Raw genomic sequence first — 15,713 nt, 5'->3', positions numbered from 1 at the left:
GCAACTGTCCACACAATGGGCTCTTTAAATTGATTTCTGTAATCCTCCCGGACGAGAGGAGTAGCGCTGAAATTGGTATTGCCATGTCGGATTAGGGTTAGTGTGGCCGCAAATCGATGCTATTGGCCTCCAGGCGGTATCCCACAGTGCACCACTATGACCGCTCTGGAAAGCAATGTGAACTCAGATGCACTGGCCAGCTAGACAGGAAAAGCCAGGCGAACTTTTGAATTTCATTTCCTGTTTGCCCAGCGTGGAGCTCTGATCAGCACGGGTGGCGATGCAGTCTCAAATCCAAAAAGAGCTCCAGCATGGACTGTACAGGAGATTCTGGATATGATCGCTTTATGGGGAGACAAATCTGTTCTAGCAGAGCTCTGTTGAAGAAGACGAAATGACAAAGCATTTGAAAAAATCTCCAGGCTATGATAGACAGAGGCCACTGCAGGGACTCAGCACAGTGCTACGTGAGAAGTGTAACAGAAAGCCAAAGAATCAAATGGACGCTCATGGAGGGAGGGAGGGAGGGGGTACTGAGGACTCCAGCTATCCCACAGTCCCTGCAGTCTCCGAAAAGCATTTGCATTCTTGGCTGGGCTCCAAATGCCTGAAGGGACAAAAACATTTTCCCGGGTGTTTCAGGGTGTATGTCGTCAATTTACACCCTTCCCCCGTGAAGGAAAAGGGAAAAAAATCGTTTCTTGCCTTTTTTGAATGCCACCCTATGTCTACTGCATGCCAAACCGCAGCATCCTCTCCCCGGTGGCAGATGGTACATTACGAAAGGACTGATAGCTGTTCTTGTCATCGTCCTGTGAGTGCTCCTGGCTGGCATCAGTGAGGTCGGCAGGGGGCACCTAGGTAAAAATAGGAATGACTCCTGGTCATTCCCAGCAGATGGTACAGAACGGCTGGTAACTGTCCTCATCATAGCAACTGGGGGCTGAGCTCCATCAGCCCCCACTCCTTTCATGTCTAAAGAAAATATTCTGTACTGCCTGGACTATCATAGCAGCGGAAGGCTGGTCTCCTCTCCCCCCCCCTCTTTAATGTCCTGCCTGGACAATCATAGCAGCTGGAGACTTTCTCCCCCTCATTTTATCTCACTAAAAAGTCAGTGTTTCTTATTCCCGCATTCTTTATTACTTCATCACACAAATCGTGGGACACTGCCACGGTAGCCCAGGAGGGTTGGGGGAGGAGGGAAGCAACAGGTGGGGTTGTGGCAGGTGCACCCCCTAGAATGGCATGCAGCTCATCATTTCTGCGGGATCTCTGGGGCTCTGACACGGAGCGGCTGTGCTCTCTGGTTCTCTAGTACACTTGCCCCATATTCTAGGCAGGACTGACTCTATTTTTAGACAAAACATAGGAAGGGAATGACCCAGGGAGTCACTCCCATTTTTGCCCATGCGCCCCCAGCCAACCTCAGCGAGGCCAGCCACGAGCACCCATGATAGCAGCAGACGATACAGAACGACTGATAACCGTCATTTCATCACCAATTTACAATGGCATGGCAGACGGTGCAATATGACTGGTAACCGTCTCTGCTACCTTGCAAAGGCAAATGAATGCTGCTGTGTAGCACTGCAGTGCCGCGTCTGTCAGCAGCATCCAGTACACATACGGCGACAGTGACAAAAGGCAAAACGGGCTCCATGATTGCCATGCTATGGCGTCTGCCACGGCAATCAAGGGAAAAAGGGCGCAAAATGATTGTCTTCCATTGCTTTCCTGGAGAAAGGATTGAGTGACGACATTTACCCAGAATCACCTGCGACACTGTTTTTGCATTGGGATCTCAACCCAGAATTCCAATGGGCAGGGGAGACTGCGGGAACTATGGCATAGCTACGGGATAGCTACCCACACTGCAACACTCTGGAAATCGACGCTAGCCTCGGTACATGGACGCACACAGCCAAATAAATGTGCTTAGTGTGGCCGCGTGCACTCAACTTTATACAATTTGTTTTACAAAACCGGTTTATATAAAATCGGAACAATCCCATAGTGTAGACATACCTTAACAGACGTATTGGAGCATGAGCTTTCGTGGGTGAATACCCACTTCATCGGATGCATGTCATGTCACCCACGAAAGCTCATGCTCCAATATATCTGCTAGTCTATAAGGTGCCACGGAACTCTTTGCTGCTTTTATATATCCAAGAAGAAGCTCAGAATGAAATCTCAATCAAGGTACAATGATGGACATTTTAATTTATGGTGAATAACCTCCGTACAAACAGTTTCTTTAATGCAGCTTTGGTCTCTTTGTTCCTCATGCTGTAAATGATTGGATTCATCACTGGAGGCATCAGGGAATAGAGAACACCCATCATGAGATCCAGACCTGATGCTGAGCTGGAGGTGGGTTTCAAATAGGCAAAGAAGCCCGTGCAAAGAAACAAAGAGACCACTGTGAGGTGAGGCAGGCAGGTGGAGAAGGCTTTACCCCGGCCCTGCTCAGAGGGGATTCTCAGCACGGTTTTGAAGATCTGAACATAAGACACAATTATAAAAACAAAGCAGTTTAAACTTAAAAACACACTAAAGGCAAGAAGCCCAATTTCACTGAGGTATGAGTCAGAGCAGGTGAGCTTGAGTAGTTGGGGGATTTCACAGAAGAACTGGTTGATGACATTAGACTGGCAGAAGGGTAACCTGAAGGTGTTGCCAGTGTGCAGGGCAGAGTAGACAATACAAGTAATCCAGGCACTGGCTGCCATTTGGACACAAGCTCTCCTGTTCATCACTCTCTCGTAGTGCAGTGGTTGGCAGATGGCGACATATCGGTCGTATGCCATAATGGTGAGTAAGGCAAGATCAGTTCCAGCGAAGAGGAGAAAGAGAAAGAGTTGAGTGACACATCCAGGGTAAGAAATAGACCTGGTATTCATGAGGGAATTGGCCATGGATTTGGGGATGGTGACGGAGATGGAGCCGAGGTCTAGGATCGACAGATTCACCAGGAAGAAGTACATGGGGGTGTGAAGATGGTGGTTGAGGGCTACAGCTGTAATGATGAGAAGATTCCCCATCAGGCCTGCCAGGTAAATCACTAGAAACACCACAAAGTGCAAAATCTGCAGCTCCCGAACATCAGAGAATCCCAGGAGAAGGAACTCGGTCATGTTAGTTCGGTAGGACATTTTCTTTCTCAGTTCACTTTGTGATGGCTGTGGAGAGAAGGACAAAGATAGTGGTGAGGATTACAGTGACAGAGAGAATGGCCCTGATTCCTGCAGCAATATCTCATGCTGTGAGTGTGAACAATGCCCTGCGTTCATCACTGCTATTAACTAGTGGTTATCACACATTTGCAAATTGGCATGGATCCCTTAAAGTCAATGGAGGTGCATCAGTTTGCACCATTTAAAGATCTGACCCAGGATGTGGCTGAATAAAATGCCGTGTGGAGGATGGAGCAAAGTACTATCGCAGTGCAACATTCTAGCCAAGCTGGATCCTCTTTTGCTACGAACAGCAGGCTCTAAGCTTGGGCATGAAACTAAAATGTTAAAATGACAACACTGCCTGATATCCTCTTTCCAGAGAAATATGACATAGACTCACTCAGTATCCTGCATGAGAACTCGTCTGTAGTGATTCCACTGCAACACCACATAGATGGCCTGCTTACTGCTTACGTATTGATTTATGATACAAGATCCCACTTCCACCTCAATGTAACAATGAGCTAATAGCATCACTCAGCTACCTCTCTGCTGCGTCATTTACATCTGTTACTTTATGTCTGTGCAGATCAGTGACCACCAGGAGACTTGGGTTCTATTCTTGGCTCTGCCACTGACCTGCTTTGTGGCCTTGGCCCAGTCACTTCCCCTCCCTGTGCCTCTGTTTCCCCTCCATCCCATTCTCTGCCCTGTCTGCTAGGACTGTGAGCTCTGTATGGGATGGACTGCATCTTGTTATGTGTATGTTCGGTGCCACCATTTACAGCATTTTTGTTTAGCCAGCGGCAGTGTGGGACAGAGGATGCAGCACTAGAGCAGGAGATCTAGGTTCTATTACCATTCACCTCCTCTATGTCCTTGGCTGGGATAAGAGAGACAGGCTTTGGTGGGAGGGCTTCAATTCTCTGTTCTCCATCTAAGGCACTAGTATGCTTAATAAATATACTGTGGGCTGTCAACTTTGCTGCTTACTCAGTTTTGCCATTCAACAAGTGCCCATTTGAAACAGAAATATACACCGTTGCAATAGAGTGACTGGCTTCAAATTTTACTAATAATGTTAATATTCTCAACCTGGTTGAAATCAAAGTTTCCAATCTGGAATATTCAGACAGTTTCTGTTTAAATTATTTCAAAGGAAAACTAGGGTTTGAAGATGGTTGGTGTAGTAAGATGAGGCCCTGAAAGATAAACACTTATCAGAGGCCCAGTATGAGGCCTAAGGCCTGAACTAAAGTAATGGTCAAGACTTTGCTAACATAAAGCAAAGTTAAGCTGTGAGCCAGAGGCACGCCCTGCTCACAGAAGCTGGCAAGGAAATGGTTGATGCTGCAAAAAGAGACATACCTAAAAGGTACTGGACACCAGCTATCAGAACATTTGCATACTTGTACATGCCACACAAATAACAAGTAACAGGCTGACCCATCCCAATGCAGGGCCAAAAGGGTAACATGATGGATAGAAAACAAACAGGAGTACTTGTGGCACCTTAAAGACTAACAAATTTATTTAAGCATGAGCTTTCGTGAGCTGCAGCTCACTTCTTCGGATGCAGAGAATGGAACACACAGACAGGGGATATTTATACATACAGAGAACATGAAAAGGTGGAAGTATGCATACCAACAGGCAGAGTCTAATCAATTGAGATGAGCTATCGTTAGCAGGAGGAAAAAAACTGTTTGAAGTGATAATTAAGATGGCCCATAGAAGGTGTGAGGAGAACTTAACATAGGGAAATAGCTTCAATTGGTGTAATGACCCAACCATTCCCAGTCTTTGTTTAACCCACAGTTAATAGTATCTAGTTTGCATATTAATTCAAGTTCAGCAGTTTCTCTTTGGAGTCTGTTTTTGAAGTTTTTTTGTTGCAAAATTGCCACCTTCAAGTCTGTCACTGAGTGGTTAGAGAGGTTGAAGTGTTCTCCCACTGGTTTTTTAATGTTATGATTCCTGATGTCAGATTTGTGTCCATTTATTCTTTTGCATAGAGATTGTCCGGTTTGGCCAATGTACATGGCAGAGGGGCATTGCTGGCACATGATGGCATATATCACGTTGGTAGATGTGCAGGTGTATGAGCCCCTGATGGTGTGTCTGATGTGCCTCTTGTTCATATTCCGACCTATTCATGATGACGACAGCACCTCCTTTGTCAGCCTGTTTGATTATGATGTCAGAGTTGTTCTTTAGGCTGTTGATGGCATTGTATTCAGCACGGCTTAGGTTATGGGGCAAGTGATGTTGCTTTTCCACAATTTCAGCCCGTGCACGGTGACGGAAGCAATCTATGTAGAAGTCTAGTCTGTTGTTTCGACCCTCAGGAGGAGTCCATGCAGAATCCTTTTTATTATAGCGTTGGTAGGAAGGAAATCCTGGACGCCCCATCATCTCAAGCATTGGTACTTTAACAGCAGGATTGTCTGGCTATGTGGACTCTCTCCTCAGGCCCTATGCTACCAGCACTCCCAGCTATCTTCGAGACACCACTGACTTCCTGAGGAAACTACAATCCATCAGTGATCTTCCAGAAAACACCATTCTGGCCACTATGGATGTGGAAGCCCTCTACACTAACATTCCACACAAAGATGGACTACAAGCCATCAGGAACAGTATCCCGATAATATCACGGCTAACCTGGTGGCTGAACTTTGTGATTTTGTCCTCACCCACAACTATTTCACATTTGGGGACAATATATATCTTCAAGTCAGTGGCACTGCTATGGGTACCCGCATGGCCCCTCAGTATGCCAACATCTTTATGGCTGACTTAGAACAACGCTTCCTTAACTCTCGTTCCCTAACGCCCCTACTCTACTTGCGCTACATTGATGACATCTTCATCATCTGGACTCATGGAAAAGAAGCCCTCGAGGAATTCCACCGAGATTTTAACAATTTCCATCCCACCATCAACCTCAGCCTAGACCAATCCACACAAGCGGTCCATTTCCTAGACACTACTGTGCTAATAAACGATGGTCACATAAATACCACCCTATACCGGAAACCCACTGACCGCTATACTTACTTACATGCCTCCAGCTTCCATCCCGGACACACCACACGATCCATTGTCTACAGCCAAGCTCTAAGATACAACCGTATTTGCTCCAATCCCTCAGACAGAGATAAACACCTACAAGATCTCTATCAAGCATTCTTAAACCTACAATACCCACCTGCTGAAGTGAAAAACAGATTGACAGAGCCAGAAGAGTACCCAGAAGCCACCTACTACAGGACAGGCCTAAAAAAGAAAATAACAGAACACCACTAGCCATCACCTACAGCCCCCAACTAAAACCTCTCCAGCGCATCATCAAAGATTTACAACCTATCCTTAGAGATGATCCCTCACTCTCACAGATCTTGGGAGACAAGCCAGTCCTCGCTTATAGACAGCCTCCCAACCTGAAGCAAATACTCACCAGCAACCGCACACCATACAACATAAACACTAACCCAGGAACCTATCCTTGCAACAAAGCCCGATGCCAGCTCTGTCCACATATCCATTCAAGTGACACCATCATAGGACCTAATCACATCAGACACGCCATCAGGGGCTCATACACCTGCACATCTACCAACGTGATATATGCCATCATGTGCCAGCAATGTCCCTCTGCCATGTACATTGGCCAAACCGGACAGTCTCTACGCAAAAGAATAAATGGACACAAATCTGACATCAGGAATCATAACATTAAAAAACCAGTGGGAGAACATTTCAACCTCTCTAACCACCCAGTGACAGACTTGAAGGTGGCAATTTTGCAACAAAAAAACTTCAAAAACAGACTCCAAAGAGAAACTGCTGAACTTGAATTAATATGCAAACTAGATACTATTAACTGTGGGTTAAACAAAGACTGGGAATGGTTGGGTCATTACACCAATTGAAGCTATTTCCCTATGTTAAGTTCTCCTCACACCTTCTATGGGCCATCTTAATTATCACTTCAAAAAGTTTTTTTCCTCCTGCTAACGATAGCTCATCTCAATTGATTAGACTCTGCCTGTTGGTATGCATACTTCCACCTTTTCATGTTCTCTGTATGTATAAATATCCCCTGTCTGTGTGTTCCATTCTATGCATCCGAAGAAGTGAGCTGTAGCTCACGAAAGCTCATGCTTAAATAAATTTGTTAGTCTTTAAGGTGCCACAAGTACTCCTGTTTTTTTTGCGGATACAGACTAACACGGCTGCTACTCTGAAACCTGTCATGATGGATAGAGTTGTTTTGTTCGAACCAATATGTACAAAGTGAGAGGCGGCACCTTACTACGTAGAGGGGTTGCACCTCGATACGTCAGGAGTGATGGGTAACTTGTTTGTACCTCTGCATATGAATGCACCTCTGAGTGGAAGTCTTTGTCCAGTCTAGGGGGCAGTGGAAAGTCCCGCCACTGACCCAGCTGAGTCCATTGTCAGGGAGCACATATGTACTGGCTAGCAGCACCTTAGCAGCACCTTTGACTTCTATGCTGGGGAAATCTGGAGACTGTGTTTCTCTTCAACAATAAACGTGGCCAACGTGCCTTCGTACCTTACTAGAGTCTGTGGTCATTGGGGGTTCTCTCAGGGTCTGCTCTGTCAGCTATCTGCATAGAGCTGGGACAGCACACAGAGGGAACGCACACAGACGATTGATATCAACATTGAACAGAGCAGACCACCACACCGGTAGCATCTGACAGCAGTTGTCAAGTGCTATCCCTGAGATGATGAGAAGGAAGGACAAAGACTACAGTCTGGGTTACAGTGAGAGTATGGCCCTGATTTCCCTTAGTAATATCTCATGGTAGGAGTAGGAAAGGTGCACATCACTCATCAGTGCCATTGACTAGAAGAGGTGAATTAACACATGAGTGGAAATTGTCATGGCCTCCTTAATATCCATGGAGCTGCATCAGTTTACAAAGTCTGAAGATCTGGCTTGATAAAATACAGTATGAAGGATGGAGCAAAGCACATCCAACCCCAATGATCTGGCCAAGATATTTCCTTTATTGGGGAAATATGCAAACTTGGATGTGGAGGTAACATACTAAAAAGCAAATGCTGCCTGATTTCCAGTTTCTAAGGAAATATGACATGGACTCAGAAAGCATCTCCAATGACAGCTCAGCTGTAAGGACTCACTGCAACACCACATAGACGGCCTCCTGCCTGTTACCAAACCTGATTTGTGACACCAGATCCCAGCTGCATTTCCATCTCTGTGTGATGAGGGGCTAATAGCATCGCTCAGCTCCATCTGTGTTGTGTAATTTCCCTGTGTGACTCTATATCTTTATGGTTCAGTGGCCATCAGGAGACTTGGTTTCTATTCTTGGTTCTGCCATTGACCTGCTGTGTGACCTTGGGCCAGGCACTTCCCCTCCTCGTATCTCTATTTCCCCTCCCTCCCTCCCTCTCTCACTCCCTCCCTTTCTCTGTCCTGTCCACTTCAGTTGTAAGCTCTCCAGGATACAGGCTGTGTCTTATTATGTTTCTATGCTGTCCACCTGTTAAGAGTATTTCTGGTTAGCAGGCATCAGTGTGGGACAGAGGATACGGTGCTAGAACAGGAGATCTGGGGTCTAGCCACATTGCCCTCTTCTATGTCATTGAGCAGAGACAGGCTTTGGCTGGGGGCTTCAGCTCTCTGTGCCTCAGTTTAAAGGTGCCTGCATGTATAAAACATACTCTGAGGATACTAACCAGGGCTGGCTCCAGGCACCAGAATAGCAAGCAGGTGTCTGGGGCGGCCAGTGAAGAGAGGGGTGGCACGTGCAGCCATTGGGCAACAATTTGGCAGCGAGGCCATCACTCGCTCTCAGAGTGAAGGACCTGCCACTGAATTGCTGCTGCTTTTTTTTTTCTGCTTGGGGCGGCAAAAATGCTAGAGCCAGCCTTAATGCTAACATTGCTGCTTACTCAGTTTTACCATCCTACATGAATCTCTTCGAAAAAGCAATAAATGTGATTGAAATAGAGGGTGTTATTGGACATATCAATGCTGGCTTAGTTATAAATTTCTAACCTGGGAAATTCAGATATTTTCAGTTTAATTTATTTCCAAGGAAAACTGGGTTTCAACTGAAAAAAAGGTTTATAATAGGTCTGTGCTATCCTTAAAATCAACAACAACAATTTTTTTTCAAAACTCTCCATGAAAATTTTTCAGTATTTTTACCAGCAATTATTTGGTTCTCAATTCACAAAATCAGAAAATGTTTTGCTTTCTATAACGTCAATGAAAATTGAAAATTTTTATGCTGGAAAAAGTGAGCAGCTCTAGATGTTTGATTGAATGATAGTAAAGGTTTTGGAGAGTTCCAATTGTAACTCATAGTTCTAGTATTACATTGCTCCAGTATATTAGCTCCCACACATATTTAAGTGAAATAGCAGACTTACAGTGTTGGTCTTTGTGGAATGTTTCCCAGCCACTGGCAGGATTCTTTAGTCCTTCTCTATCTGTGCACCTGTCAGTAATGCCTCATCACTGTGTTATCCAGCTGCTGTCTCCCAGTCCCTTTGCAATATCCCCTGAGTTGCTGGGTCTCTCTGCAGTTCCTAGTGGACAGGGACCCACTCCACAGATGGATGCTCCCCTCTTTGGGCAGGCTTGGCTGAAAGGTGAAGGATTAAATGGGATTGGGGACTGAAAGCCCCTCCCAGCTCTGAAACTGATCCTGGCTTGTGCAAGATTCAGACACAGTCAGCATGTACCTTGCCTGGAGCTAAATAGCAGAATCTGGTCTCCATGGCTGTGAGCCAAGCTCTGATCTCACCTCAGGAACAATTCACCTTGACAACCTTCCCTAACTGACCCTAACCCCACAGAAGAGGAATAGCACCCAGCCTGGATCTCACACGATGGCAGTATCCCTGCAAGAACCCTTGGTTAAAAACAAGGCAGGGCTGAGTCCCATGTGGCATCCCAAAGAGATTTCAGAATAGAATATACATTGGTAGTAGAGACATGTCACCTACAACAGCTCAGAGCCCAGTGGCACCAGAACCCCAGGAGTCCTGGAATAGCCTGTTCCTTCATTAATGCCACATAAACAGCTCTGGAGGAGCAGAGATTATTTTTCTCATGAATTTCATCAGCAGCTCTTGGGATGCAGCTACCAGAGGAACCCACAGCTCAGGCTGCTCTGGCTGTTTGATGTTAGTCACTAAGAGGTACCCAGAGGCAAACAGTGAAAGCTCTGTGAAATGTCCTAACCACTGCACTACGAGAGCATAATGAACAGGAGAGCGCAAGAGAGGAGGACTCCTGTCTCATACTGAGAAAGTGGGACAATCAGCGAGTTATCTTAAGTGCCTATACACAAATATGAGAAGCATGGGAAACAAGCAGGGAGAACTGGAAGTCCTGGCACAGTCAAGGAATTATGATGTGATTGGAATAACAGAAACTTGATGGGATAACTCACATGACTGGAATACTGTCATGGATGGATATAAACTGTTCAGGAAGGACAGGCAGGGCAGAAAAGTTGGGGGGCGGGGGTTGCATTATATATAAGAGACCGATAAGATTGCTCAGAGCTCCAGTATGAAACTAGAAAAAAGCTTGTTAAGAGTCTTTGGGTTAAGTTTAGAGGCAAGAGCAACAAGGGTGATGTCGTAGTGGGCATGTGCTATAGACCACAAATCAGAAGGATGAGGCTTTCATTGGACAACTAACTGAAGTTTCCAGATCACAGGCCCTGATTCTCATGGGAGACTTTAATCACCCTGAGATCTTCTGGGAGAGCAATACAGCAATGCACAGACAATCCAGGAAGTTTTTGGAGAGTGATGGGGATAACTTCCTGGTACAAATGCTGGAGGAACAAACTAGGGCAGGGGTTGTCAATCTTTCAGAAGTGGTGTGCCAAGTCTTCATTTATTCACTCTAATTTAAGGTTTCGTGTGGCAGTAATACATTTTAAAGTTTTTAGAAGGTCTCTTTCTAGAAGTCTATAATATATAACAAACTACTGTTGTATGTAAAGTAAAAAAGGTTTTTAAATTGTTTAAGAAGCTTCATTTAAAATTAAATTAAAATGCAGAGCCCCCCGGACTGGTGGCCAGGACCTGGGCAGTGTGAGTGCCACTGAAAATCAGCTCGCGTGCCGCCTTCGGCACATGTGCCATAGGTTGCCTACCTCTAAACTAGGGGGTGTGCTTCTCTTGATCTGCTGCTTACAAACAGGGAAGAATGGGTAGGGGAAGTAGAAGTGTGTGGCAACCTAGGCAGCAGTGACCATGAGATGGCTATGTTCAGGATCCTGACAAAAAGGAAGAAAGGAGAGTAGCAAAATACGGACCCTGGACTTCAGAAAAGCATACTTTGACTCCATTAGGGAACTGATGGGCAGGATCCCCTGGGAGCCTAATATGATGGGGAAAGGAGTCCAGGAAAGCTGGCTGTATTTTAAAGAACCCTCACTGAGGGTGCAGGAACAAACCAGCTTGGCTTAACAGTGAAATCTTTGGAGAGCTTAAATTCAAAAAGGAAGCTTACACGAAGTGGAATTTGGACAGATGACTTTGGAGGAATTTGGAGGTGTATAAGCATATTGCTAGAGTATGCAGGGTGTAATCAGGAAGGCCATGGCACAATTGGAGTTACAATTAGCAAGGGATGTGAAGAGTAACAAGAAGGGTTTCTACAGGTATGTTACCAACAAGAAGAAGGTCAGGGAAAGTGTGGGACCCTTGCTGAATGGGGGAGGCAACATAGTGACAGAGGACGTGGAAAAAGCTGAAGTACTCAATGTTTTTTTTGCCTCGGTCTTCACAGACCAGGTTAGCTCCCAGACTGCTGCACTGGGCAACACAGAATGGAGAGGAGGTGAGCAGCCCTCAGTGGTGAAAGAACATACTAAGGACTATTTAGAAAAGCTGGACATGCACAAGTTCATGCGTCCAGACATAATGCATCCAAGGGTGCTGAGGGAGTTGGCTGATGTGATTGCAGAACCATTGGCCATTAGCTTTGAAAATTCGTGGTGATTGGGGGAGGTCCCGGATGACTGGAAAAAGGCTAATGTAGTGCCCATTTTTTAAAAAGGGAAGAAAGAGAACCTGGGGAACTACAGACCGGTCAGGCTCACTTGAGTCCCCAGCAAAATCATGGAGCAGGTCCTAAAGGAATCCATTTTGAAGCACTTGAAGGAGAGGAAGATGATCAGGAACAGTCAACATGGATTCCCAAAGGGCAAGTCATGCCTGACCAACCTGATTGACTTCTTTGATGATATAGCTGGCAATGAATAATAATAACAATAATGCAGCTAACTTATGTGATCTAGACACAATTGGATCCTCATGTGGATAAGAGACCATTGGCCAGATCCCAATCTATCCTTTGAAGCAAATGGCTGAATCTCATTTGTTATGGTTGTACAGTTAGAATAACCTCTGCTTTCTGCTCTGGTCTTTGAGTGCACACCCCATGTCTCCGTCTTCTGCCTGTCCCTCTCAGAGTTGAATGATGTGATTTTCCCTCTCAAATTGGCTATAGCAATTTGTGCACCCACCGTTATTTCTCCCACTGTGCTTGGTACCTGCAGTTCTTCCCACAGGAGCTGTGACCAGTAGTAAGTTGAGTGACTAGCCCAGCCTTCACTATACAAAGTACAATTTATTTACACTGCAGGAATAAAGTGTAACCTAAGAAAAATATGAGCAATTCTAGATCAATCACTGCAGTTGTTTGGTAGGATAAACATTTATGATTATTACCCAGACTCAGTTTGTCTTTAGGAAACATTGCAATAGTTTTCTCTTCCAAAATGCCTTTCCACAATAGCAAGAAGAATACAATATTTATTTACTTATTTTTTAAAAAAGATAATATACATAATTTTATAAGGAGTAGGTGCCCTATCACATCATAAATAAGACAATAAAATCCCATCAGCATTAACAATCATTTAAACAGGAACTCAGGTATCCATAAACCTACAGAAACTTTTTTTAATTGTTCATCATTGGGGAAAGGAAAATCCTTTAAAAGACATTATGATATTGACACATTGAAGAGATGACAAAATAAATGGATATCCAGATTTAATCAAACATATTCCTCCCTGCAAATTCCTATTCCCCAAAAGTCACCTGGAACAAAGAAGCAAGCCAAGCAATGAATAAATAAAATGAAACAACATGAAAAAGAAACAACCAAGCAAACAAACAAGCCAAACCTCTCATACCCCGATCATAAGTTTTATCCCCCGAAAAAGGAGAAGCACAAGAAAATTCATGAAGTCCACTAGTGACTTAGCTATGGATATTGATATTCTGTGCAACATGCTCAGACAGCAAGGTGATGTTGGCAGTATAAGACAGATGGAAGGGTGTGTGTGTGTACATTTATGGATAGATATTAAGATTTTGATCTTTTTTACAGTGATGTAATTCTAAATTAACTCATTTTACTTCAGTGGAGTTAGTCCGGATTTTATGATTTCATAAACAGATTGCACCCTATTTTCTCAAGGGGACAATTTTGTCATCAGTTGATTATATCCATAAAGAAGCTCAGAATAAAATCTCAATCAAGGTACAATGATGAACATTTTAATTCTTGGTGAATAACCTCCATACAAACAGTTTATTTAATGCAGCTTTGGTCTCCTTGTTCCTCATGCTGTAGATGATCGGATTCATCACTGGAGGCACCAGGGAATAGAGAATACTCATCATGATATCCAGACTTGATGCTGAGCTGGAGGTGGGTTTCAAGTAGGCAAAGAAGCCAGTGCAAAGAAACAAAGAGACCACAGTGAGGTGAGGGAGGCAGGTGGAGAAGGCTTTATGCCGGCCCTGCTCAGAGGGGATTCTCAGCACGGTTTTGAAGATCTGTACATAAGACACAATTATGAAAACAAAACAGTTGAAACCTAAAAACATACTAAAGGCAAGAAGCCCAACTTCACTGAGATACGAGTCAGAGCAGGCGAGCTTGAGTAGCTGGGGGATTTCACAGAAGAACTGGTTGATGACATTGGACTGGCAGAAGGGTAACCTGAAGGTGTTCCCAGTGTGCAGGGCAGAGTAGACAATACCAGTAATCCAGGCACTGGCTGCCATTTGGACACAAGCTCTCCTGTTCATCACTCTCTCGTAGTGCAGTGGTTGGCAGATGGCGACATATCGGTCGTATGCCATGATGGTGAGTAAGGCAAAATCAGTTGCAACGAAGAGGAGAAAGAGAAAGACTTGGGTGACACATCCAGGATAAGAAATCACCCTGGTGTTTATGAGAGAATTGGCCATGGATTTGGGGATGGTGACGGAGATGGAGCCGAGGTCTAGGATGGACAGATTCACCAGTAAGAAATACATGGGGGTGTGAAGATGGTGGTCGAGGACTACGGCTGCGATGATGAGAAGATTGCCCATCAGGCTTACCAGATAAATCACCAGGAACATCACAAAATGTAAAATCTGCAGCTCCCGAACATCAGAGAATCCCAGGAGAAGGAACTCGGTCAGGGTGGTTTGGTTGGACATTTTCTTTCTCAGTTCATTGTGTGATGGCTGTGGAGGGAAGGACATAGACAGTGGTGGGGATTACAGTGAGAGAGGGAGTTGCCCTGATTCCCCGCAGCATTATCTCATGATATGAGTGTCAACAATGCCCAGCGCTCGTCACTGCTATTTAACTAGCAGTGGTGAGTTATCACACACGTGCAAATTGACATGGCTCCCTTAAAGTCAATGGAGCTGCATCATAGAATCATAAAATATCATAGTATATCAGGGTTGAAAGGGACCTCAGGAGGTCATCTAGTCCAACCCCCTGCTCAAAGAAGGACCAATCCCCAACTAAATCATCCCAGCCAGGGCTTTGTCAAGCCTGACCTTAAAAACCTCTAAGGAAGGACATTCTACCACCTCCCTAGGTAACACATTCCAGTGTTTCACCACTCTCTGAGTGAAAAAGTTTTTCCAAATATCCAACCTAAACCTTCCCCACTGCAGTTTGCACCATCTAAAGATCTGCCCCAGGATGTGGCTTGATAAAATGCTGTGTGAAGAATGGATCAAAGTACAGCCCAACGCAACATTCTAGGCAAGCTGGATTCTCTCTTGCTACAAACAGCTCGCCAACACAGCCTGATATCCGCTCTTCGGGGAAATATGACATAGACTTGCTCAGCATCGTGTATGAGAGCTTGTCTTTAGTGATTCCACTGCAGCACCACATAGATGACCTGCTGCCTGCGTATGTATTGATTTGTGACACAAGATCCCACTTCAGTCTAAGTGTAAAAATGGGGTAGTAATATCGCTGAGCTGCCTCTTTGCCTCAACGTTTACCTCTGTCATTTTATGTCTGTGTGAGTCATTGGCCATCAGAAGACTTGGGGTCTATTCTTGTCTCTGCCACTGACCTGCTCTGTGATCTTGAGCCAGTCACTCCCCCCTCCCCGTGCCTCTGTTTCCCTCTGACCCTTTCTCTGCTTGGACTGTGAGCTCTGTGTGGGATGGGCTGCATCTTGT

General features: G+C 45.0%; 2 protein-coding genes across 2 annotated transcripts; both read right to left on the bottom strand.

Annotated features, from left to right (window-relative positions):
• Positions 1-2,222: 2,222 nt before the first annotated feature.
• Positions 2,223-3,158, bottom strand: LOC120380988 (olfactory receptor 14A16-like). The gene has a single exon (XM_039498961.1). It carries the CDS (start codon positions 3,156-3,158, stop codon positions 2,223-2,225), a length of 936 nt encoding a protein of 311 aa, XP_039354895.1.
• Positions 3,159-13,784: 10,626 nt separating this feature from the next.
• On the bottom strand, positions 13,785-14,720 carry LOC120380631 (olfactory receptor 14A16-like). The gene has a single exon (XM_039498534.1). It carries the CDS (start codon positions 14,718-14,720, stop codon positions 13,785-13,787), a length of 936 nt encoding a protein of 311 aa, XP_039354468.1.
• Between the last annotated feature and the right edge of the window lie 993 nt (positions 14,721-15,713).

This window comes from Mauremys reevesii, linkage group 13 (genome assembly GCF_016161935.1).
Source record: "Mauremys reevesii isolate NIE-2019 linkage group 13, ASM1616193v1, whole genome shotgun sequence".
Classification (NCBI taxonomy): Eukaryota; Metazoa; Chordata; order Testudines; family Geoemydidae; genus Mauremys; species Mauremys reevesii.
The sequence above is the reverse complement of the archived record's forward strand: the minus strand, read 5'-3'. Positions and strand labels throughout refer to the sequence as shown.